The 26,560-nt window shown below is 39.4% G+C and overlaps 2 protein-coding genes across 2 annotated transcripts; both read left to right on the plus strand.

The window, feature by feature from the left end:
* The first annotated feature begins 972 nt into the window (after nucleotides 1-972).
* On the plus strand, nucleotides 973-6,232 carry LOC306962034 (two pore channel protein 2-like). The gene is made up of 6 exons (XM_079555055.1): nucleotides 973-1,016; nucleotides 2,718-2,820; nucleotides 5,045-5,127; nucleotides 5,565-5,646; nucleotides 5,724-5,815; nucleotides 5,983-6,232. Exons 2-6 carry the CDS (start codon nucleotides 2,734-2,736, stop codon nucleotides 6,059-6,061), a joined length of 423 nt encoding a protein of 140 aa, XP_079411181.1. The 5' UTR covers nucleotides 973-1,016; nucleotides 2,718-2,733; the 3' UTR covers nucleotides 6,062-6,232.
* A 3,199-nt stretch (nucleotides 6,233-9,431) lies between these two features.
* Nucleotides 9,432-20,139, plus strand: pop4 (POP4 homolog, ribonuclease P/MRP subunit). Its single transcript, XM_079555052.1, has 7 exons — nucleotides 9,432-9,590; nucleotides 15,816-15,871; nucleotides 17,181-17,404; nucleotides 17,502-17,579; nucleotides 17,648-17,709; nucleotides 19,555-19,656; nucleotides 19,747-20,139. The coding sequence occupies exons 1-7, from the start codon at nucleotides 9,584-9,586 to the stop codon at nucleotides 19,881-19,883; spliced, it is 666 nt and encodes a 221-aa protein (XP_079411178.1). The 5' UTR covers nucleotides 9,432-9,583; the 3' UTR covers nucleotides 19,884-20,139.
* The last annotated feature ends 6,421 nt before the right edge of the window (nucleotides 20,140-26,560 follow it).

Consider the following 26,560-nt stretch of genomic DNA (forward strand, 5'->3'; position numbering starts at 1 on the left):
TCAATCAATCAATTAAAACTTTATTTATAGAGCACTTTTCATGCAAAGTTTTGGTGCAAAGAGCTTTACAGATTTAAGTAATGCCCACCCAACCACCCATCCCTGCAAATACAAACAGACAGACACACACACACACACACACACACACACACACACACACATATACACACACACACACACACACACATATACACACACACACACACACATACACACACATACACACACACACACATATACACACACACACATATACACACATATACACACACCAAAACATCATCAATGGAGCCGTCTGCACCGAAACAGCGCCACAGTCACAGTCGCCCAGATGAGGCACACGACCGCTCCATCCAAGCACCCACCGGACAACGCCCGCACATCCACAGCAAACCACTGCTCCCGAGGGCCCCCCCAGAGCAAACACTGGAGATTATAAAAGTTTGAAAAAACAATATTTGCAAATAATATACTTGAATAACATTAGATTTAAAAAACATCTATTATTAAATCTAAATAAAATATGAGCCAAATATAATAATAGTCATAAATAATAACTGAATAAATAAATAGGACTAAACTGGATAAATATCCTTAAAAGCTGCCCTAAAAACATGAATGTAATGTCTGCAAACACTGCCAACAGCGTCTCTACTGATTTTTAAAATCCCCAGACTTTTATCAAACCATGAGTAGGAAGAATAGGCTGTCAAAGCCATGATGCGAACCACCAAAGAACAAGAATAAAATACAAGCACTACTTTCATTCTGGGTCTGGTTTTTTATGACATATTTAATTATGGACACATTTTTATTGGAGGATCAGATAGCAAAGGCCCAAGAGAACCTTAGGGTATGCCTTTAGACACACCTGTAATGCTTGACTGACTGCTCCTGAAACACCGTGATGGAGATGAGAGTTAAACCAGACACAACAGAAAACAAACAGCTCCGATTTCATATGAATTTTGTATCTGGCTTTTTGAAGGAGCCATCAAACCACCCCCACATCCCAGGTAAGGAAATTCACACACAAATTAAGCATAAGTGAGAGAAGCTAAAGTATGTACTATCAAAATCAAACAGCAGAGGGCGGTGTTGTACAATCACAAGTCGGTACAGCCAGTGTGTGCAAGCCTGGTGGGAATCCTTTCTTGAACAGTGCTTTCACACAAGTTCCCCAAAGCCTCAGACGTTCAGCAACACTCACTTTATAGCATGTACTGATTCTAGCAGTTTAAATGGAGCAAGAAATCCCCAGAAGAAAAGAAAAAAAATCTGAATCTCTGTGGGATTTCTCTGCTTTAATGAAAAATTAGAAAAATACTATGATATTGAAGCACATAATCACTTCCAACTGAAAACTGGTTTGAATCTTCAACTGTTTTTAGGCAAAGGTCCCCCAATCCTACCACATAATGGGGATGTCCCACTATCATCTATGAGATACAGACGGCATCTCTGGAGTCGTCCATATATGGTCATGTTTGAAAACAGTTAAGGGGGAAAACAATTTGGAGAAAAATCTAAACTTTCTCTAATTATTTAAAAACTACTTTAACAAATGCTGAATTATGAATATAGTTTTCTACTAAATAAAGAAACAAAGACATAGGGAGGAGCAAAGTGGTTCAACAGCCCATAAATACATAAAAAACGGAGAATGCTAACTTGACACTACATGTTAGCATCGGGCTAATGCTAACAGTTGGCTAGCGCGAGCTACAACTGCCGTTTTTTCACTTCTACTGAACAATCTGCTGTGAGAAAATATCCATATGGGCCCGATTTACACCTGACTTTATTTATGTGATAAATAAGTTCATATTCCACCAGAAAATGGCTAAAAGGAGTGAAAAATTGTGTTTCTCTAAAGATTCTATTTTCCCCCTCGGCAAAGCCACGCCCCCCTCTATGACGAGATGCCGTCTGTATCTGTTCAGTGACTCACATAGAGCTTGGGATGAAATGTTGCAAATTTATTTGCAAAGGTTGTCCACAGACTAACATTAGTTACGTACATTACCATAAATACAAAATAATAGCAAAAAAAAAAGCTATGGAACAACGGGAAAATAAATTTAACACAGTATTTTACATGTTTGAAGTCTCCATTGTTTTATTATTGTGGAGTAATCCCAGAAATCTTTTTCACGACACAATCGCAAACTCTTTTGTGTTTCTTTTTCTGCTACATGTTGGTGTTGAGGGTTTTATTTAGAATGAACGCACAGTCGCCATATTTCAAAGTTATTAGTAGTATTTGATGTGACATTTTAGTGTTCTCAATATTAAAGCTGCACTGTGCAACTTTTTAAATATACAGAAAAGTTGTTTGTGTGTATTTGACCATTCGGTGACCCAGTGGCTGTATGGGTGGTTAACTTGACGGGTTTGCTTTCCATCACAGTGGCTCCTATGATGCCTCAGGATCAATTTTATTTCAGTTTTTTCACAATTTATGGTAGGTTTTCTGAATGAAATGTATATGCAACCATGGAAACGGTTCAATAAGCAGTGAAAATCTGAAAAACAACTGGTCCTGGAGCATCCTACCGGCCGTCGTGCTAACCACCCACGCATCCGCTGGGTCACTGAAAGGTCAAATACGCACTGATGTAAACTTCTATTTTACATAAAAAGCTGCATAGTGCACCTTTAAATGAACGCAGCCCCTTTTGTTCTGGTTTAACCGTGATGTGTCCGTTTCTCCTCAGTTCGGGTAACTCTTCTATGGAGAACGTCACCAGTAACTACAGCGCGTTGTGCGGCACCTACGAACAGCTGGAATACTGGCCCAACAACTTTGACGACTTTGCCGTGAGTTTTAAGTCTAACCTCGGGTCGTTCTTTAAATCACTGACAGCAACATGGCGCCTAAAGCTAGTCCCGTCTGTCTTACTTAACTGTTTCGTAAGAGTTAAAGCTGTCTGAACGTTTTTGACTGCTGTGGAAAGTCTAGCGAGATGATTTGATTTTTATTAACAACATTCTATTTATATTGGTTTAGACCAGGCCTCTTTTGAGATCACGGTTGGCACAAAATGCAGATACCCATTTGTCTGATTTGTTTTCTCCCCACACTCTCACAGACCCGTGAGATCTTCCTCTTAGCTGCTCCTGGACATCCATAAGATTAAACTAAAGGGCAGAGGTGGACCGAGCCTTCTCCCTATATGTTACAGCTGCAGAGTCACTCCTTCATTTCAATTCACTTTTAAAGCAGTACTAAGTAACTTGTTTACCTTAATAAATCCTTTTCGTAGTCCCTGTGGGGGTGATACAAGTGTTTATGGGATGAGGGTCTTTCATCTCCCCCTGGTGTCTCTGGCCAGAAAACCATGTTTGCAACTTGACTGCCACCGGTCCGGAGAAAGCAATACACACTAATGGAATCACAAAGAAGAAGCTAACATGCTAATGGGCAAAGCTAGCTGCAGGCTAACGTCACTTTAAACAGTATTTACAGCCAAGTTTGAGTGAAAAAAAATATTTCCATTGTATAATTGGATGCACAGTAACCCTCTCTCCCTTCGCCTTTTCTGTCAGCGTAGTATTTGCTCTCCAAGACAATTAATAAGTTAAAAAATCTTAACTTGCTACTACACCTGCAGTTTTGCTTATGGCCTCTAGGGGGAAGAGTTACTTAGTACCGCTTTAAAGTGGCTAGATGCAAGTTTGTCATTTTATACTCACTACTGCCACCTCAGGTCTTATGCGTAACTGCAGCTTCTATATTAAAGGAATAGGCCACCGTTTTTACATACTGAGATATGTTCTTACCTCACTTTAGCCGAGTTAATATATCCCCGTCTGTTCTTTGTCCGTGCGCTCTGTCAGGCAAACGGAGCACATACGCAGCCTCTCCCACATGTCACATAGCTCCAAAAAAGCTCACGATAGAAGCTACCAAGCTCTTCCACGTGTTCCCTATTTAAATAAAGTTACGTGAAGTGTTTTCATGCGAAGTACCCCTTTTTATTTACACGTAACTTTATTTAAATAGGGAACACGTGGAAGAGCTTGGTAGCTTCTATCGTGAGCTTTTTTGGAGCTATGTGACATGTGGGAGAGGCTGCGTATGTGCTCCGTTTGCCTGGCAGAGCGCACGGACAAAGACCAGACGGGGATATATTAACTCGGCTAAAGTGAGGTAAGAACATATCTCAGTATGTAAAAACGGTGGCCTATTCCTTTAAGATGTAGGGGGAGGAAAATACATAATTATTACATTTTTAAACTCTGTATAGTCCCTTTAAAGGCACACCTTTCCTCACTGGCTTTTAACATGAATTTAGCTGAATACATTTTTTTTTTCTTTAGGATTTACTTTACTTTAGGAAATGTAAACAACAAAACTGCAGCTTAAATGAAAAGAAGCCAAGAGAAGGGCAACGCTTATCATGTGTTTGTTAACTTTACAATCACTTCAGTTATATTGTTTTTTTCCCACTGCATTTACAATTACGATTGAGATTGCTATAGATTACTGCATATCATTTACGTACAACTCTTTTTTTTCTGATTTTTTTTACAGTTTTTCACACAGTTACGTTTTATTATGTGTTCACAGTATTTGCGTGCATTCAAAATATTTAGCAAATACCACTATATCACAAGGTCAAACGAAGTCAGGTACATAACAGAACTAACCAACAATGAGAAATTAATGTCTGTGGTGATATGTTTACATGCATGTCTCTATTAACATGCACCCTTTTAATAATGCAATACAAAGTTAATATTTAGAACATAAACAAAGACAGGACTAAAGTACCACCAGAGACACGCGCTCCACAGTTTGTGAACCACTGCTGCAAACCACACAACCGAAGCCTCTTCCCGGACACATCTTCTTTTTTTAAATGTCTCATAATGACAGTAAATCTTGCAGCTTAAACTGAAGGAAGGTCTCACTGAACCCTGGCTTTGACACTGTGTTCTTGTTCTTGTGTTCTTGTACTGCTGCGCGGTGTTGACTGAAGGTTTTGTGCGCTGAACCAGTCCGTCCCGTTTTCTGAATCCTCACGTTTGTTTCCCGCAGGCCGCCATCATTTTACTCTATGACGTGATGATTGTGAACAACTGGCAGGCCTTTATAGACGCGTACAGCCGATACACCACAGAGTAAGTCCAACCGCAGAGCACACTTTTTATTATCTGGTCTTGAAAATCAACTAAATTCAAACTATTAATTTCAAGTGTAATTTTTGCCTTCACAACAGCCATTTTTAGAGCCATTTACCATGTTGTTCTCTCATCAATAACATACCAGGAGCTGTGTTTGAGTAATCTTTCAATCTCCCCAAGTGGATAGCAGTGCAGTGGCATGTTTTTTTCTTCTTCTCTTTATTGAAGCAGCTGCATAGTGAAGGGGAGCAAGAGAAGGTGGGGGTGGGAGGAGCTTACAATGAGATTGGGTGAAATCAGGAAGTGCAATTTGTTTTTGCTGTTTGAGATCAATATTGGATTTCATAACCAACAAGTTCAAGCACAATACCCGGTCTTTAACTATAATCCTGCCCTGAACACTGTCTACATTTTTCGGTTTGTCTGTTTTCCAGGTGGTCTAAGATCTACTTTGTGAGTTGGTGGCTCACGTCCTCCGTCATGTGGGTCAACCTGTTTGTAGCTCTCATCCTAGAGGTGGGTTGGGTTTAATAATTCCCCCTATTTATCAGATAACATGTCATTGCAATTGAATTGATTTTTTTCCTCCTCAGAACTTTATTTATAGATGGGATCGCAGTGGCAGCTGTTCGGTCACAGACGTGGAGAGGATCCAGTATGAAACCTCTGTGCAGCTCATGTTCAAGTAAGTCGTCTTTGTGTGTGGGTGTGTGGGTGGGTGTGTTGGTGCTCTTGTAGTTTCCAAAACTCCTCCTGACCGAGTTTCTGGCTTAGGTTTCGAGATGTGTCCCTGGACTCCACCCGAGTCCTGACTGATAACATATATTTTCTTCTTTTCTTTTTCTGCCGCAGAGAGAAGATCCAGGAGCCCACGGAGGAGGAGCTTGTGTGTCAACTTAACCAACACCCGCACCTCCATTTAGACTGGTGACCCGCGGGGGCCAAGCCAGACCCAGAGTAAAGCCTTGTTCAAGGTGGAGGGGAAACCACTGGGGTCTGTTGTGCTTGAGACATCGCCAAAAGAGTAATACTCAAAGAACAAAATATTATGACAAAATAAAATAGAACTTTTCCTTAAAAAAATACTCTAGCCATTTAGGCAGCCGTGCCATTGGTTTAACCTGTGTCACCATGTTAAACACAGAGCAGCCAGCACCATTTTGCACCCAACAGTACGCTCAAATAGTTCATTATTTTCATGTTTAATATTAAAGTCATGTAAGATTGCAAAGTACATGTTTAAAGGGACGAGATTGAAGTTGTCATTTTTATACTCGCTACTGCCACCTCAGGTCTTACGTGTAACTGCAGTTTCTATATTAAGCTCGTGCATGACGGCACTTCGGACTCAAACTTTTTTTGAGTGAAAATGCAGGATTTTAGAGGCAGTTGTGGTGAACAGGTCTGGGCTCATTGTTGAAGCAAGTAGGGCGTAGAAAATACAGTGATTTTAACATTTTAAACTCTCGTCCCTTTAAAGTAAACAATCAAACAATTTAAATTAATCAATCAAAACTGATATAGCATTTTACAAGGTTTTTTTTCCTTTTCATGTTAGTTTTACATCTACATTTAGTCTAATCATTCAAAACTAGAGGTCGACTGATGTTCATCGCCAGGACGATATTTGGGGATTTCACAATATTGGCTACGTGACTGAAAGTGACTTCCCGTTTTTGCATTGGAAAGAGCAAAGTCAGGGCTTTACGAGTCCTCCCACAGCGTCATAGGGGAACGGAGAAACATTGCAATGAAAATTGGTTAGCTACAAATTTGAATAAAGTTAGTTTCTCTAAACCTAAGTGAATGTGGACATGGCTGTATGTTATTATGAAGCACAGAACCTGGAGAATTCGATCGCTTAGTTTTAACCTCCACAATTGTATTTTTGCAACACTATGCTAAAGCTAACGGCTGCAATGCTATGACTGAATCACCTAAAGTGATAAAGTAAAATTAGCCACTGCTCAGGGGTGGCCAAGTATTTATGTTTTTACAGGATAATAGACCAGCCATTTGGAAAAATCAATCAAAAATATATCGGCCGAGCATATCGGCATCAGCCTTCGACCTCTATTCAAAACGATTTGACAGAAAAAAAAATAATAATTATAACCCATATTTCATTATTAACCAAGTCCTTTCTTCAGGGCTGGGTTTGTGTCAGATTTATCCGTGAGCGGAGACTAATGTATAAACGTCATCTTTTACAATTTATAATTGATCCAACTTTATCATTATAACTCTCAGGATTTACTTTATTTATTTTTTCTTCACAAAACAAATAGTTTTCCACATACACACAAACAAGTTATTGCCCTCGTTTTCCGAGTGGTTTGTGCCTTCTAGTGGTTGTGGTTGTAGTGGTTACAAAGTGGCTCACAAATTCATCTGTATTAATTCTTTTTGCCCAGAATGAGTTGAAGCTTCTGCTGCAAAGCTCAGAACCACCACTGTAGATGTTGTTTACAGTTGTTACAATTCTTCAAATCCTTTTGAAGCATTTAAAAACTTTAATTCCTTTTCAATACAAGCTTAAGGACTGTCTATATGGACAAAACTTCTCTGTTATCGGTCCTGCAAAGTTAATCACAATCAAATGGAAAATGCATTTTGAATGGTTGCAGTTATTAAATTGCAAAGACTTGACAATGCCTTATTATTTGCAAACATTTCTGTTTTCTCTCTTGTGTCATTGCTCGTGGAAATGGCAAATCTAATCACAGTTGCAAATAAATATTGCAGGTAGATTTTTTTTCCACAACAGTGCAGACATTTAGCAAATATCTTGCCTGTCATCACTGCACAATTGTTGTCCATGTATTCAACCAAAGAATGCATTTGAACCGCTGCTGCAACAGGTTTCAAAATCCTTTCCAGCAAATGATTCCTTGAGTTCCCAAAAATGCAAGCTGGAGAGCTGTCTATATGAGCAAAGCATCTCTGCTATGTTTGTACAGAGAACTTTGTGACACATGATGTGATCACATGTACATACAGTACAGCATGCAGTACAGCAAGGAGCACCAAATGCACAGTAAAAACCTTGTGTGTTTTTTAATTTGTTGCTTTGAAAATTACAGCATTATTACAGCCTAAGTATGTCTTTAGTTTTATGGCTCATAACAGCACACAGTCATTGCTGTAATTGGCCGATCAATCAAACAAAGATTTCATTATTCTTAAACGAGAGCTGCCACTGAAAGGCTTGTTTGGTGTGAATTTTCCCAAACTGACGGCAAACTCTGAATATTGACTGTTGAATTACAGGGTTTGGAAATCTATGTACATGTTGCCAATTGTATCGATGAAGCAAATCTTTAATACAAAAGGTAAACACGAAGAAAAAGTTACTGACAAACAACCTTTAAAATTGATGGGGATGATAGAAAAAGCTCATAGCCTGGACTTTATGCTCGCTTTCCTGTAAGATTATATAACCTTAAACCTTATAAGGACCTCATCTTGCTTCACTGAGGCAAACCGAGGCTGGTATAGGCGTCATTAACATAACTGGGTCAACTCACTTCACCCTCATAACCTGTTTGTGGCTTCGAATAAAAAATAATTGATTTGAACTCGAGTTTCAAGGGCACATGAATTAATTTGCTGCCATACAACGCTTTCTTTTTTTTTGTATATGGGAAACACTGTCTTATTTAACTTTGATGAATAAATCTGAACATGTTTTATTTAACGGTGAAAAGGCATGTTACTGTATGTTCTAAAAATGAAATCAAATATATTTTTGTAAATGCAAAAAGCAAAAGAAGAGCCTTTACAAAGTGTTGTTTATGTCATTGCCACTCTACTGTATTTTTGTAACTTGATGTGTAAATAAAATGCAATGAGAGTTTTTTAATAAACATTTGAAAAGTCTTTCTCTGTTGGGTATTTTTGAAGAGGGTATACAGATGATGTCACACCGCAAACTGAAAGCAAATGAGTGTCAGTGCTGAGTTATGAAATTTTGCACAGTAGTTTAAGATACTGGTGGAAATATTGTATGTAAAAAATTAAATACATTTGTGCACATACAAGTTTCTGCCATTACAGTACAGCCTAATGTCATTATAATAAATAAAAGTAATTAATAAAGTAATTTCTCCATTGTTTACAAGAAACTTTACAGTATCGCTCATAATTTTAATTTTATGTCAACAAAAATCCCCATAGAAGCGTCAATGGCTGCATTTGAATACATTTTTTGGACAGATTGCTTTTGAGGCACGTATTTGAGTGTAGTGTCCACCAGGGGGCAACAGCGGTACAATATAAACAACAGAAGAAGAAAACCAGGAAGTGCCTGCAAAATCCAGCATGGGAATGTAAATAAATGTCAGTTTAGCCTTAACATGTGACATTTTGCAGATTGCACTGCATTTAGACTATTTCTGAATCAAGTAAGGGTTTCGTCTCGGCGTCTCAGCCTGTGCGCGAGGATACACGTGAAATGGCTGGTGAGTAGAGTTAGAAATCACCATGTTCTGGCTTATTAGTTTGCTTGTCTCTGTAATGTAGGCATTGCATCGCTCTCCCAAATTTAGTTTACTCAAAAAATAAAACTCAGCAACAGAAGAATAAATAAGTTATGTTATTATTGTCATTGATCTGAGGAATCAACGAACTGCAATCCAGATGTAAATGTTACAATGTCACAAATAGCTTTCTGTGGGCAATTGTTTTGCATTTAATTTCAAACTGTCTTTTGTTCATAGTTAGATCAGTGTACATCAGAGGGGCCTCATCTGGTGTTATATGTCATAGAAATAAAGTCTGTTCAGATAGAGATGATTTGGACAGGCTCACAGGATGCTGATGCCACGACGCTAACTGCTCTGCCTGATCCCGTCAGAGCTCGGAAGCTAAGCAGGGCCTGGCAGTGCATGGATGGGAGACCGTTTGGGACCCAGAAAGCCTGGTTCAGGGGTGGGCAATTCATTTTCATAAGGGGCCACATGAGGAGCCTGAATTGAGTCGGAGGGCCGCACCAACAATAACTCAAACTTATATCGGGACATAAGTATAATATATGGGGAGTGTGTCGCCGGGTCCATAAACAAAAGCTCCAAAATAAAAAAAATGTTTTGATTGGGAAAATACATTGAGGACTTTTTTTCAATAAATCTATAATGATGAGCCTGGCAGGACTGTGGCCTCATAAAAACGGCTTACACTTATTGCACTTCACAAGCCTGTGTCACAAGTCTCTGCTACATTGTAGTCAATATTCATTCACTCCGCACTCCGTGGTAGTAAGCTACTATTGTAGCCACAGCTGCCCAGGGGCAGACTGTCCATATCCCACTTGCAAGTCACACAATGTGTTGTTTATATCCTTATATCTTATTATGCCAGTGCCCTTTGCTGGACACCTGTGGAATTCTTTACTTTTATTCTTATTTAATCTGCCCCCTAGTGGCTGGAGTGAGCATTCTGGTAATAAAAAAAAAAAAATCATAACTCCGCACAGGAATGAGCTAGAGACTTACTTTTTTTTTTGACATGCTTATGAATTTATGCCCTACAAGTTATGGGCCGGACTGAATCATCTCGCGGGCCGGATGTGGCCCGCGGGCCGTACTTTGCCCAGGTCTGGCCTGGTTGAATGTAGTGAGTGGTTGGTGGTGGTCGGAGGGGCCGATGGCGCAGACTGGTTGCCTCGCCTCCGTCAATCTACCCCAAGGCAGCTGTGGCTACATTCACTCCAAGTATGGAGTGAATGAACAATGCAATGTAAAGCGTCTTTGAGTGTGCAGAAAAAAAAGTGCTACATAAAACTGATGCATTTTTACTATTATTATTATTGTTAAAATTGCTAGAAAACAGGAGGCCTAAAGGAAGACCAAAGATATAAACATGACATTGTTTTTTCTGAAACTGTATATGGATTAATTCATTTACAAAATAAGTTCACATTCACTAGTTGTTTATGTTTATTGTTTTGTGTTTTTTGGTAATTGTCCGGTTAGAAAGCAGAATGAGCTGCTTACATTCAGGTTGCCAGAGAGAAGTGTGTGTATGTGTGATGATGATGCTGACAATCTGATTATGATCGATTTCTGGAGTTGTCACATTATTGAAGAGACATGTAAACAACATAATCTGATAAATGTTATCTGAAAAGGCTACTAATGTCACAATGACAAAGATTAAAAAGCATACTCTACAGTTACAAAGTGTGGGGTCACCCAGGCCAGTTCTAAAGCTTTTCTAATCAGCACAACAGTTTTCAGCAGTGCTAGCATAATTGCATGAGGGTTTTCTAATCATCAATTACCCTTTAACACGATTAACTAACACAATGTACCATTCGAACACTGGAGCGATGGTTGCCGAAATGCGCCTCCGCTCACTTATTTAGGTATTCCATTAAAAATCACCTGTTTCCAGCTAGAATAGGCATTCACAACATTAACAATGTCAAGACGGTATTTCTGATTCATTTAATGTTATCCTCATTGAAAAGCAGTTATTTTCTTTCAAAAATAAGGACATTTTAAGTGACCCCAAACTTTTGATCGTTACTGTAAATAAAAGACAAAACATATTTTGTTGGTATAAAAAATCACAAAAGTTATCCATGAGATAAATACTTCATATGTTTGAAGAGAAAGCACAATGTGCAGCCGATAGTCGAGAGATGAAGTGCTTTATCCTCAGACTTGTGGGTTTGAGTCTCATCTCAGATGATTTACTGAATTGTCTCTACTCTTCTCTTACATCTTAAATGTTTTCTTTGCGGGAGATCACTGAAATTAAAATAATGCACAGTTAACAAGGTTTGAACCTTGGACATTTCAGTCTCTGAACCTGTGCCGTCTCCACTGAAGTGTTAGTGCTGGTCCCCAGTCGCTGAAGCTCAATGACAGAACAGGCTTCATAGCCACATGATGCTAACGTCCAAGAGTAACAACTGTTTCCTGTCTGTGTTTTATTCCTATGGAGAGTTTGCCATGTCTCACTGAAATAAATACTGTATATGTTTAAATATTAGAAAACAAGCAGCTGTTGGATAATCACATTCACAACATCCCAGGATGTAAATCCTTCACTGGAGGAGACGTCTGTGTTCATGACATAACTGTAAGTGTTTTAGCCCTGAAGCTAAACGCTAACGTTAATTTAAGGGCTAATAAATTGTGAAATAGCTCCACCATCTTAACAAATCTTTATAATAATCGGGTTTTCTTCTGTCTTCTGTTCTAAAGCTTATTTTATTTTCAGTTTATATTACAATGTGGATGGGAACTAGTCTTTACCCTTCGTTGGCCAAAAGGAAGTTAGCCAAACACATTCTGTGCACAGAGCCTATTCGAGAAGGTCTTAGCTTTCAAATGAGGAATGGCATGTTGCATAGGGACTCTTGTGCTTGTGTCCTCGTTTGCATGTTAAGGCAATCCAAGTTCAGTTCAGGTTTAATGCCTTTTTAAACCAGTTACAGCACATCCTGCAAACCTTTTTGTTGTGCTTACAAAATTAATCTATATTGCAAAAAATAAAAAAAAGAGAGAGAGAAAAGGAGTTCAAATAACGACTGGTCATTGTTTTGCGATGCTATTTCATTAGAAATCCGCAGGAAATGACAACACTGCAGCTACGAGGTTGTGGTTGTGTGGTTTCAACATGTCCTGTCTTCGTTGTAATGGGTACAGGCTAGAATTACCTTCGAAAAGCGTTTTAGCAAATGCTGACACACATTGTCTACACATCATCCATCAGGCACGTTCCACGAGCAACAGCATGGCTTTAATGATGAGCAACAGCATGCGAGACCTTACGTCAATAAGGTTTCAGTGTCAGTTCTACCAGAACAATTCAACTCAGCTGTAAGATTTTTGTAACATTTGTAGCTAGTTTTTCCTTGTTTGACCTTTTTTTTTGTTCATTTGTGCTTATATGAACTTTCTTCAAGGTTTCTTCATAAAATTGTCACATGCATTTTGTAAAACTACCATTAAAACTGGAGAAAACTGACGAAGAAGAAGAGGAATGATTCAGACATTTTTGCAAACCATGAAAATGTGCTGCTAGTCAATCATTTTCTTTTACAGCTTTTTGATGAATTGCATTGTTTGAGCACCGTTGCTTTTGTGCAGAATTTATCTCGATTCTTCAAAACAGATTGTTTTCCTGTTGGCCCCATTTTGTGTTTTGTAATCACGTTTTGACGTGTCGCGATTGCGGAGGGAGGTGCGCTGTTTTCTGAAGCTTTTATCTCAGGGAGAGGCATTGCTTGATCTTCTGATAAAAGATGTCCGTCATTTTAGCTGTAATAAACAAAACAAAAAATTGATTTAGAATAGAATTTGACAGAAACCAGTGAGCTTATGGTAAATTCATTATCGGTATTTGCCGTTTATAATCTGCGGTTTCCACAAAATGGCAGCAGGGAAATCCATGTCGAGGCCACAGAGACTCTGAGACACCGATCGAAAGAATGATGGCTCATCTGCAGCCTGTTTTGTGTTTCTGGTCGAGTCACTTCACCCGCCTTGCCCTTGTATGAATATATTGAGAGGGGGTGATCGATTGTGCCCACGGGTGCAGACAGTTTTAGCAGCCTTGTCATGTGAAAGCGCTTGACTTTAACCTTTTAAGTGCTTGTTCTTGACCCCTGCCTGTGCGTTTTGAAAACATTAGTTGCGGCATGTCTTGTGTTGGTGTCTGTCCGGGAAGGCCATGTGCGCTCAGCCGGTCGGAGCGGTTCAGTTTGTCTGTTCACCGGAAGGACGGCCTTCTGGGTTTGGCATAATGGGAGGACGGTCTCATTATCCTCTACGTCCCCGGGGCTCTTCGCTTTAATTTGCTGCTGTCATAAAGTACAAGCTGCTGTCACTAAAGCCGACACACCCGTAGTTTAGACTGTCTTTTCTTCAGTGCAAGTAAAATAAGATGATGCAATAAAATGAATGAGCAATGATAAAGGTAACTTCGTCTTTGTGTATCCCAGACGTTTACAGGATGTTGGATGAGTGGTTGGCGCTCTAGCGTCACAGTTAGAAGGTTCAATTCCTGAACCGTAAATCTGTTTCATATATGAATATCAAATATGTATTTATTTATTTGACAGGTTCAATGCCGTCAGACAAACTGTAGTTACAAGAATTTTTATTGGCTGATGCCGATATGCACGGCCGATATTTTTGGCCGATCTTTCCAAATCCTGTACTTGGCCACTCCAGCAGTGGCCAATTTTATTGTGTTTCTTTAGGTGATTCATTAGCATTCTGTCGTTAGCATTAGCATACTGTTGCTAGCCATGGCATTTTGTGCGGTAATCAAAAATACAGGAGGTTTACTAACTCAGCCATTGAATTCTCCAGGTTCTGTGCTTCAGAATGATGTACAGCATTTCCATATTGACTGAGGTTTAGTGAAGCCTTTGCCGTCTGAAGTCAAACCAGCGAACCAATTTTCATCGTGAAGTTTCTCTGTTCCTCTCAGGCCTATTTGTGGGAGGACTTGTTTTAAAGCCCTGACTGCTTTTTCCAATGCAAAAAACGGGAAGTCTCTTTTGGTCCTGGAGATATCGGCTTTCATCAGCAATATATCGGCCCGATACATCGGCCGACCTGTAGTTCTGACCTGGATCTGCTGCAGTTGGCCAGTTCTAGGTTCAGCAACATGAATGACCAGGTTATTCCATCAATGTCTTCTTCCCTGATGGCATATTCTAAGATGACAATGCCAGGGTTCATCGGGCTCACTTTGTGAAAGAGTGGTTTAGACACATCCTTTTCCCTTAACCCCATTGAGAATCTTGGGATATGCTGGAGAAGGCTTTGCGATGTGGTCACACTCTCCCATCATCAATACAAGATCTAAGATGGTACAACAAAACATTAGAGCATGTGACCTTCTTATTTTGGAGGGGGCTTGATTTTATCTTGTTGGCTGCCATTTTGATTTGAGGACTTCACACCATTCAAAAAAAAAAAAGTATTTGCTTTGAATTCTTAATAACCTTTTCGTAATTTTGTGCATACATTGGTTTTGTTTTGTCTTTCGGGGTCCTTGCTTTTGTCCTACATTGCTTTAATTACCTGAGTGAAGTCTTGTAGCCTTGATTTTGTCCTGTTTTATTCCATTTTCGTTCATAATGGAACCTAGTTTTGTCAATACTGCTTAGTGTATTTTGTACCCATTTAATTGGTTTTGGTCAGATAAGGAAATTATTATGTTTTATATCCTTTACCAGACACAGTTCTCACAAGGAAATGAGGCGGCACTTTTACCAATAGGCAAGATCAACAATGACTAGTGGTAATAGCACCTTATTGGCTGTTGACTTCAGACAAACCGCAAACCTGAGTTCTGGAATGAAAACTGTGACAGCAGAGTTTGGGAATTTGTTGTGAAAATTAATGATCTACTGACAAGTTGATGCTTTACCAGTAAGTCTGAGCAAAAGTATTGTGTTTGGTGTGTCAGATCAGGGGAATCTGAAGGCAGCAGGAAATACAAATAAAATAAAGTCCCAAAGATATCCCGAGACTCGATCAACAACACAAACAGCTTTTGATGCTAATGTTATAACCGTACTATTTGCTATTATATCTTTATTTCTTATTTTCTGTGATTTTTTTTTACGTTCATTTGAGTTTTTCTTCAAACAAACCAATCCCAGTTTATCAGTTGCTAAGATTGGTTAATGTTATGTTAATGCTTTTATTCACTTTCAGAAGCGGCTCTGAATCAGCCAATCCCTCAGGAGCTGACGGGAGTGCTGGGAGTGCAGGTCGGTGAACACACAACATTGTAGTTTTCTCTAATTCAAAGCGGACTTGTCGTGCAAAATTCATGTTTTCAAGCTTTTCACCAAGATTCCCTCATGAAAACAGGCCTGGAGTAGGAGTTTTCATTTCATTGGATTGTGTAATAGATAGAACTTTGAAAAACAAGTCGTTCTGAGCTGTACAATGTTCATCAAGGTGTTTATACATTTGTTAGCATGCAGTTTTCTTAAAATGGTGGCTTGAATTTTGTTCTATCCATTGATAATTCCCCCCTGCTGCCAACGGAGGGCAACATCAATGTGCCAAAGTCAGGTTTATAACCTTCATTTATGTATGTAGACCATAACCTCATTTTCTCCAGTTCAGCTTTACCCAAATTTAAAAGCTTCTGGACTGCACAAACCGACAAAACTCATCTAAGCTTCTTCCTCGTTAGAATTGTCATGTTTTTGTCCTTTTTTGGTTGTGTTGTCACCACGTTCATCATCAACGCAACAAAAAAGAAACGAATAACTAAGTAGCTATTTTACCTTGATAAATCCGGAGTCCCTCTGGGGATAATTGATGGGATGATTGGGGGGTCTTTCATCTTCCCCTGGCCAGAAAACCACACTTGCAGCTTTCCCTGCTCTGACCCGGAGGCCCCAATAAACACTAATGCAATCATGAAGAAGAAGCTAGCAGGCTAACGGGCAAAGCTAACTGTGGGCTAGCGCCACTTAAACAACATTTACACACACAAAAAGTTTTCCATTGTGTAATTGGATGTACAATATCCCTCTCTTTCTTTGTCTTTTTTGTCAGCGTAGTATTTACTCTCAAGGACAATTAATAAAATAAATAAATAAAATAAATAAAATCGCAACTTGCTACGACACCTGCAGTTGCGCTTATGTCCTCTAGGGGCAAGAGTTGCTTCGTACTGCTTTAAACATAGTTAACACGATTATATTTAAGATTTTGATAAAGGTTGTACCCAGTTTTCTGTAGTTTGGCCATATTTGTGATGTTTATAGTTTCACTTCCTTACTGGAGTTACTTAGTTCTGCTTTAAATCAGTTTTGTGGGCTTTCAAATGAGGTGTTACTCTGGCCTATAATTCAGTAGCTCTCAGGTCAAGAAGCATTTTAGATATTTTGCTTTGGGGCAAAACTGGAGGCGGTGAGGTTAGAGGTTAAGGGGTTAAACATTTACTACTCAGTCAAAATTGGACCAAACAGGGCTTTTCTCAAGAATCTGAGTCGTCCCGTATGACCAGTTTGCAACATGACAATGCTTTGGCCTGAATCTTTGACTTTGATTTACTTCCAGCCTCCCCCGAAGTCGAGAGCCGAGGCGTTCACCCGCTCGTTCCTGAGGAGGAGTCTGCGGCAGGACTCGAATCTGGACACGAAGGAGATGCTGACCCACAAGGCCGTGATCCTGGGCTACAGCCGCCCCAAGAAGGACAAGTCCAAGAGAAAGAAGGCCAAAGGGCTCAACGCCAAACAGAAGAGAGCCTTGAAGATCTTCGACATCAAGCCCGAGCACCAGAAGTACGGCATTGCAGCGCACGCCATCTCTATTTAGCTGCTCATTTGAAGGAGCTGACTAAAGTACGTGCTTGTATTTATATATGTTTTTGTTGTCCAGGTATGAGCTCTTCCTCCCTCTTCATGAACTCTGGAAACAGTACATCATAGACCTGTGCAACGGCCTGCAGCCCACAACGTAATAATAAAGTCATAACTTCCAAATGGTTTGAACTTGTCATTTAATTTTACTTTTGTCATCCACAGAAACCCACAGCTGGTTCAGTCGAAACTTTTAAAGGCAGATTTCCACGGCGCCATGATTAAAGGTGAGTCTTTGGTCAATCAAAAGAGGATCATGCTAATAGTCACAGTGGGTACCATTCTTCCAAGGTTTCAGGTCATGCTCTTGTCAGGTTTAGGTAGTGTTGGAGTTTGAAGTAATAAAACTTAGGTTTGGGCGATATGAGCAAAAACAATATCACGATAATGGCGATAAATCATAATACGACGCGAGTATGGCACCTCCACCATCTCCTTGAATTTATTACCTATTGCACTGATTTTTACTTAAGTTTCCCTTAAACATATTCCTTTAGTCATGTCTGAATGTGCTGGTCAGTGCTCTGTAAAAGGCCTAAACCTGCTGCTGCTGCTGTGGTAGTGATACAGAATATCCACATGTTCTTCTGTCTGAGTCTTTCACAATCAAGCTCTCCAAGCTGCTGGAACATTGACATCGTAGTTTCAGGTTTCTGTACTTACGCTTTGCCGCGGACTTGGATTGTTTGTTGTTATCTCGTGTAAAAGGCGAGATTAGACTAAGCATTTGTGTTTGGGATCTAGACCCCAAAGAAGACAAGACGCCTGCCCCGATCAGATGGCTTTTTTTGAGGCGTGGGACTTACCTGCACACAGAGAGCAGAATTACCTAAATCTAAAAGCCTCCGGGAAAAAGCCTCAAAATAGTGACGAAAACGAGGATAAAATATAACAAAAATAGCAATAAAAGAGCGACAAAAACACAATTGAAAAGTGATGAAAAAGCAACATAAAAAGCGTCAAGAAAGCAACAAAAAGATGACAAAAAGCCTACGAATAACAGACAAAAAAAGAGACGAAAGCAACAAAAATCACTCCATTTATTATCCAATGCTCTCATTCTTCCATACCTAAATTATGGTGTGGTACTTTGGGGAAATAATTATAAAAGTACAATCCAACCCATTTTTATTTGGTCAGAATAGTCAGCTATGCAGATGCCCCAACAAATCAAAAATACTAAAACTAAACGACTTAGTTGATCTTAGCACAGCTGTTGTTATGTATAAGGTTCATAACCATAAGCTTCCTGAATGTATTCGAGAAAGGTTCAAACCCAGAGAGACTGGCTACAATCTAAGAGGAACTCACATTTATCAGAAAAGTATATTTGGAACAAACACCAAAGCCAGATGTGTCTGAGTCAGAGGAGTAAATGTATGGAATAGTCTGAATGATATCTTCAAAAACTCAACAGCTTTAAATGCTTTAAAATATATATATATATATATATATAATAATAGGCTTGACCAAACCCCTTTTCTGTCATTGTTTCAGTGTTCAGTTTTTCATGATTTGACTGAAAATAAACTAACAAAAATGAGAAAAAAACGCTTTCAATGAGGGGTTACTCTGGCCTTTAGGCTGTAGGATCGTCGAAATCTTTTAGATTTGGGTCAAGCCGAACTGGAGGAAATGCACTCAGAGGGGGGGAAAAGGGTCGCACAATATTCGTTTCTCGCCCTGTTTTCAAAAATGGTCACAGACAGTTTAAAAAAAGGCTGTGTCAAAGTTGACGACGCTTGGATCAGCTACCCTCCGCAGCGTTCCCTCTCGGCCTGTGCTCCACTTTGTTTACTTCCTGCACGTGAGTTATCATATACACCGGTACGAGACAAATTCTTATCAAGGGGAACATTTTAACCAGTATAGTTTACCAATAAAAAATCAAATACCACCAAACTCTATTAAGCCTAAGAGGTTAATGACATTTATTAACAAGAACCCTTTTATTGGCACATGAGGTGAGATTTGTTGCTGGAGACAAAGTCAAAGTGTAAAGTCAAATGATACTTGATTCCACGATTTGTTGCTTGTAATAAATAATAACTCATTGCTTTGTTCAATTTCAGTGGTTCGGTCCAAATGTGCCTCGTACGTCGGTCTGACCGGGATTTTGATTCAAGAGTTCAAACATGTCTTCAAAGTCATCACCCAAAAGAACGAGCTGAAAGGTTGTGCCCTTTTAACCAGTTACAATGTGAACCGCTAAGTGAGTGTGAAAACAGTACAGTTTAGTGCTTTACTTTCTGCTTTGTTCACAGTGATCCCAAAGAGGAACAGCGTGTTTGAGATCGAAGTGAACGGCTTCGTGTCGCACATTTACGGGAGCAGAATCGAGCAGCGAGCGAGCGAGCGATCGGCCAAGAAGTTCAAATCCAAAGGCGCTATTGACCTTTGACTCCCCTGGACACTCGATTAATACAATGTGGACAATGGCTGTGTTTGTTTGTTTAGTTTTTTACAATCAGAGCACCTGTTATGGACGTTTTCAAAGTTGTCAGGTAGACTATTTTTTTTATTTTTGCCGTTTTGGTGCTCACTTTTCAAGGGTTTAAGTTAGTCCATAGCGCGGGTAGGCAACGTCAGGTCCAGGGGCCAAATTCGACCTTGCAAACAATCCAAGACCCCCACTGTAAACTGGACATACTAGATAGTCTTTTTTTTAACATTGAAATCCAAACATTTCCACATACATTACATGGTTTAAAAAGTTTGTGAGCCCTCGTACCATTATGATTTCTGTCCTTTTTAAGGCTGTAATTTAAGGAGTGACCGAGTTTCGCCTCCGCGGGCCCCTCCTTTTTGTGTTTTATAACACTCATGTCGTCTGTCACCACTTGACGCCCTCATGTTGTGCTTCTGCCAAAATTGTGTACGGATCCGCCCAGGTTGGGGACATCTGTGCCAGCTTTGTGGTGAGCCGCCTCTGACCTGAATCGAGCTATAGGGTGAATTAAAAGAGATATTAAATCAATTGGCTGCGGGCCCTGTTTAAGCTGCAAAGTAGATTTGATCGTTTATAAAATGTCAACGTCAGCTTTATTTATGTAGCACTTTTAAAAAACGACTGCAATTGCCTAAAGAGCAAGAAACATAAGGTGCAATTAATGAGTAACAGGAAGTACACAACATGAAATAATGAAGGCCAATGAACAAAAGAAATCTTGAAATTGTGTGTTCGATACTTGACTAATTTAGGCTGTTTTTTAATAAAGAATGAAAGAAATTAAACCTAATTTCTACTGCATTATCAGTTGTTTTGCGATTGATTTTTACATAGTTAAAAAAGGGTTTTCTAGTTCACCCAGATTGCCAAGAACATTGAAATGTTGACTTAAAGCTAAGAAAAAATTGAATTGAATCCACTTTACTCTTTGTCTTTGGCGGCGATGTTTGCTTTACCCATCACATTATCTTAGGTGTGGCATTGAAGGGCACACGTGTAGTTTGCTTTTTGAAAATCTCTTCTCAGACACAGCCTCACCCAACACATACGGGACTAAGAACAATACCAAGAGATTCAGCGGTAACAAAGAAAAGATATATGTTCAAAATTCTTTCCCTTTACTGTATATCCTGTACGCAATTCCGTGGAGTTTAAAGCACAGATACTGGCTTTAAAATGAATGCAGTAAAAGTGAATAGTGTTATACATTTGAAAACGTGTGGCTGCATCAACCCAAAACATGCACAATAGGCACTGGGTGGTCCTGATCAAACAACACTAGCACTGCAGTCGCTTACTGCTCTTTTTTATGTGTATATATAATTGTTTTCATTTCACAATTTCAATGGAATGAAGTGCAGTTTAAAGGAATAGGCCACCGTTGTTAAATACTGAGATATGTTCTTGCCTGAGCTTAGACGGGTTGATGTGGACCTGTCTGGTCTGGTGGATCCAAACGGAGGTGAAGTTAGAAGCAACCAAGCTTTTCCACGTTTTCCCTATTTTGTGTGATTACACTTGTGTACAGGCTCATGAAACCATATTTAAACATGGAAAACGAGCTTGGTCGCTGCTAACTTCACCTCTCTTTGGAACCATAGATGAGAAGAGGAGAGGCTATGCTAACGGCGTCTGTGCTCTGTTTATGTGACTGAGTGCACGTGTGAAGACCAGACAGCTACACATCAACTCGTCTAAGCTAAGGTAAGAACCCATTATCTCAGTATTTAAAAACGGTGGCCTTTTCCTTTCCTTGCCTTTTCCGGGCAAACGGATAACCTGGTCTTCCCAGTTGGTCTTCCATCCAAGTACTAACCAGGTCCAAATAGTAGAAGCAGACCACACAAACGATCACAGAGCGCATTGAGAAATCATAGCCAAGCATGACCACGCTGGATACTTCACAGGCCGCCAGTTTTATTCCCCTATGTCAGCTCCATAGGTAGAGTGCAGGGCTCCCATCCATGAGGCTGAGAGATCGATCCCTACCAACCTTTTTATTTTTATTTTGGACTGGGCACCCACTGGGAAGAGCTTATATCAGCGCCCATACATTTAAACACTTTTCTTTTTTCCCTAGGAATTTAAGCACATGATAAATAAAAAAGAACACTTGACACAGGACACAGGTCATGAGGGTGGGTCCTGTGAGCCAAGGTTCCTTTTATTGGACAAGCTTTTTGATGACACAAAAAGTCCTTAAAGGAGCTTTATCTGATTTTACTTCTAGAAATGGAATGAAAATTAGTTTGTCCTCCTTTAGTATATTGTAAACTCAAATGTTGTGGGGAAAACAGCGTGCATCAATTTCTAAAACAAATCAATTTAATGAACTATTTTTCCATAATTTTTGTGAAAGTGACCCTGAAAAGTGACCCTGCAAGTTGGGAAATGTGCCGATAAACTTGTCCCCGTAAAGAATTTGTATGCTACAAATATATTAGGAAAGTTATGAATGAGTTGGGATCACAACTACCATTTTAATTTTGTGGCTTCCTCTTTCATTGTTTGCAATAAAAAATAAAAACAGGTATAGGGCCTTTAATATGTCACACAACTTTGTATTTCACAGATGAGAGACAAAGACAACGTTGGTGTATATTTATAATTTATTGCATAAAGTAATTGATTTTGTAATGTCATGTTTTTTTTCACGTTTTTGAGGCCAACATGCATTTTGGCCAGATGATGGCGCTAATACCCTGGCTTGTGTCATTTGCATTGCCTATTGGTGTTGGATTCCACGAAGAAGAAACATAGCTTGTGCTCAGTCTGGCTGCTCTTTCTCTGACTATATTTCCATAGAAACTGAGCCAGACTCAGAGTGAGCCTGGTTTATGAAACCGAAAAGACAACAACATAAGCCAGACTTGGCCAAATAAGGCTAGTTTACAGAGTAAACCAGCTTTATGACACAGACCTCTGGACAAGTTGCAACACACCGGACAAGACATAAGACATAAAAAACAACAAAAAGAAACCAATAAGAAAAAGGAAAAATTAATACATATAACACTCATTCACACATGGTCACATTACAGAAGACGAATTTCCCGTATGGGACTATAAAGTACCAAATGCCCTCCTCCTGGTGTGACATGTTCACACTTTCACACTTTACACTTAAGTAACATATTGTTTCGTACTTAATTTACAGACACAAGTGTGTAGTCTGCACTGAAGCAGGCTCCATGCCTCAAACCTCTTCAACCCCTCGTCCCTTGTGCCCTTGGGCCTGTTACTTTCTGCAGATGTCGCCTGTCATTTTATAGCTTTCTTTAGGCGCACAGTGTGTTCTGTTTTCAGTGATGAAACTCACACCAGCCCGAGGAAACTAAAGCTTTACTATCGGTGCTGCAATCAGTGCTGTACTTTTTGAGTGAGCGGTTTTGCTTTTGATCTACACACCAGATGTTTACATACACTTAATAAAAAGACACATATGCAATTTTTTCTCACTGTCTGACATGAAAGCAGAATTTACTTTTACCTTGTAGGTCAATTTTAAACATTATTTTTATTTGCTAAATGCCAGAAGAATGAGAGATACAATTTTCTACAGAATTTTCTGTTACTTTTTACAAAAACAAAGTCTACTTACATTTCATTAATATTTGGTAGCATTGCCTTTAAACTGTATAACTTGGGTCAAACTTTTAGGATTTCCTCCCACAAGCTTCTCACAATTGTTGGCAGGAGTTTTGGTCCATTCCTCCAAACAGAACTGGTGTAACTGAACCACATTTGTGTCCACCTTGCTTGCACATGCCTTTTGAGCTCTGCCCACATTTTCAACCGGATCGAGATCAGGACTTTGTGTCACAAAACACTGACTTTGTTTTCCTTAAGCCACTCTGTAGCCAGTTTGGCAGTTTGCTTTGGGAATTGTCCATTTGGAAGACCCATCTGCGCCCAAGCTTTAACTTTCTGGCTGATGTCTTGAGATGCTCCAATATTTCCACATAGTGTTCTTTCTTCATGATGTCATCCATTTTAGTGAAGTGCACCAGTCCCTCCCACAGCAAAACAACCCCACAGCATGATGCTGCCACCCCCTGTATTTCACAGTTGGGATGGTGTTCTCAGGCAAGATTCCCCCTTTTTCCTCCAAACGTGATGATGGTCATTATGGCAGACGACAGGATATGTCTCAAAAAATTAAAGTCTTAATCCTTTATTTGTTTGCAAACTCCATTCTGTCTTTTTGATGTTTGATGTTTGGAGTAAGGGCTTCTTCCTGGCAGAGTTCCCTCTCAGCCCATGTTGGTACAGGACTTGTTTCACTCTGGATAATGACAAACTCTTACCGGGTTCAGAATCTTCACCAGGTCTTTTGCATTTGTTCTTGGGTTGATATTCACATTTCAGACACAGCACGTTTGTCACTGGGACACAGAACCCGCCTTCTTTCTGATCTGTATGATGACTGGAAATTTTCATCTTTTTTATACTTGCATATAATTGTTTGAACCACTGAATGTGGCACCTTCAGACGTCTTTAAAATACACTCAAGGATGAACCAGACTTGTGCTTCCAAGGACTCTGACTTTGTAGAAAGTAACTAAAACAATTCTTAAAAAAAAAAAAAAAATCCATCAATCCATTCTGTCATTTAAAGCTGTACTAAGTAACTCTTCCCCCTAGAGGCCATAAGCGAAACTGCAGGTGTCCTAGCAAGTTCTGATTTATTAAGTTATTAATTGTCTTGGAGAGTAAATACTACGCTGACAGGAAAGGCGAAGGGAGAGAGGGATATTGTGCATCCAATTATACAATGGAAATAATTTTTTTCACTCAAACTTGGCAGTAAATACTGTTTAAAGTGACTTTAGCCCACAGTTAGCTTTGCCCATTAGCCTGTTAGCTTCTTCTTAATGATTCCATTAGTGTGTATTGGTGGCTCTGGTCCGGTGGCAGTCAAGTTGCAAACATGGTTTTCTGGCCAGAGACACCAGGGGGAGATTAAAGACCTTCCAATCATCCCATAAACACTTGTATTACCCCCACAGGGGCTAAGAAAAGGATTTATTAAGGTAAACACGTTACTTAGTACTGCTTTAACAAATATAAATATTTTTGAAAATTCAAAAAACGTAAAAGTAATTCTGGTTTCATGTCAGACATTGAGAAAAAGTGTATGTAAACATCTTGTTCCCGCAGACATGTAATGGGCAAGTGAGGCCAGCCTAAGTAGGAAGTATTGCTTAAAATTTGAGCACGTAACGTAGTTTTGAAAGCGTTCATTGGGACTCGTCTTTAATGCAACCGTTCAGATTCTTCAGAAAGGGATGAGTTTAGAAACACTTTTGCAGGGTCACTGTCACAGAAATGTGAGAAAACAAGCTTTCAAGTTCATAAAATTGATTAATTCTTTGAAATTAATGCACAGCATCTTTTCCACAATTAATGTCAGTTTACAAAATAATGGAGCAGAACAAAGACATATTGTAATACTACTATAGATATGTATCTTTTTTTTTTTTAAATTGAGTTGTGGCTTATATTTAGGTGCACTCAATAATCCAAAGATTACGGTAATTTATTTTGTTTTTCTGAAAATTGCATGAGGAAAGTGTGAGTCTCTGTTATATGTAGTAAACACATTCAAACAATGACATTACTATTTATTTACAGCAGATGAATTCATGCCGTTCACATTGATCAATGAACCGGCCTTGTGAGCAGGCAGTATTTACATCTGTACACGGACCTTCCTCCTGAACATGTAGACGTGCAGTCGGACTTTTTGTGTCCTGTTTGGATTTCACTGCGACATGAAGATTGAACGGTGGTGAGCCATTTAAAATTAATCATCATTTTTCTGCTTTGTTTCTTCCGTGATCTACCTGTCCCGTTTTTGTTGTTATTTTGACGCTTTTTTCAAGAAGCTTTTAGGTTTAAATAATGCCTAGGTGTCCAATCTCTTTCTGAGTACAGAATAACAACTGCATTGCATGTCAGAAAGTACAGAATGCTGTTATTTGTCCAACTTCACTGTAGGCAAGACCAATAATTTAAACTCAGAACCAGTTTTAAGTATAGCTTTGAGTCAAAGCTGCAAAACTGCAATTTCCCAGACCTGGAAAAGTAATTATATTCTCTTCACCAGTGCAGGTCTAGCTTACTCTTATATAGTACTGCAGATCACAGTGAGCCCCTGCGACAGATTTACACGTGCAGACACACAGTTCAGAATGACAAACACCCACTAAGCCTTCAGTGAGTCACTCTGCGAGGAAGGAGCGGTCTGACTAGTCTTGCCTTCGACCGAAAAGTTGTGCTCACGTTTAGCCTTGTTTATTTACCGCCTACTGATGACAAAGCAGTGTTTGGACTCGAGCCTTTGGGGATTTTGGTTTTGTATTATAGACATGATGACGGACGGAGTGTAGACTCACCTTTTTTCATGCTCACTGAACAGTGAACAGGAATTAACAATGGTTGTGATCAAATCAGTAGAAATTGAATAAAGAGAGTTGCGTCAAACTCTTGTTATGGAAGAACAATTCACAAGATTATTTAGTTCTGAATTCTTAACTGTGCTCATATTACATGGATACAATTATAAGTATTAGCAAGCCTGTAATAAGCACGTCCCGGGGTCTTTTTGTCTACCTGTGCCACTGGC

The sequence above is a fragment of the Gobius niger genome, assembly GCF_951799975.1.
Source record: "Gobius niger genome assembly, chromosome: 4".
Classification (NCBI taxonomy): domain Eukaryota; kingdom Metazoa; phylum Chordata; class Actinopteri; order Gobiiformes; family Gobiidae; genus Gobius; species Gobius niger.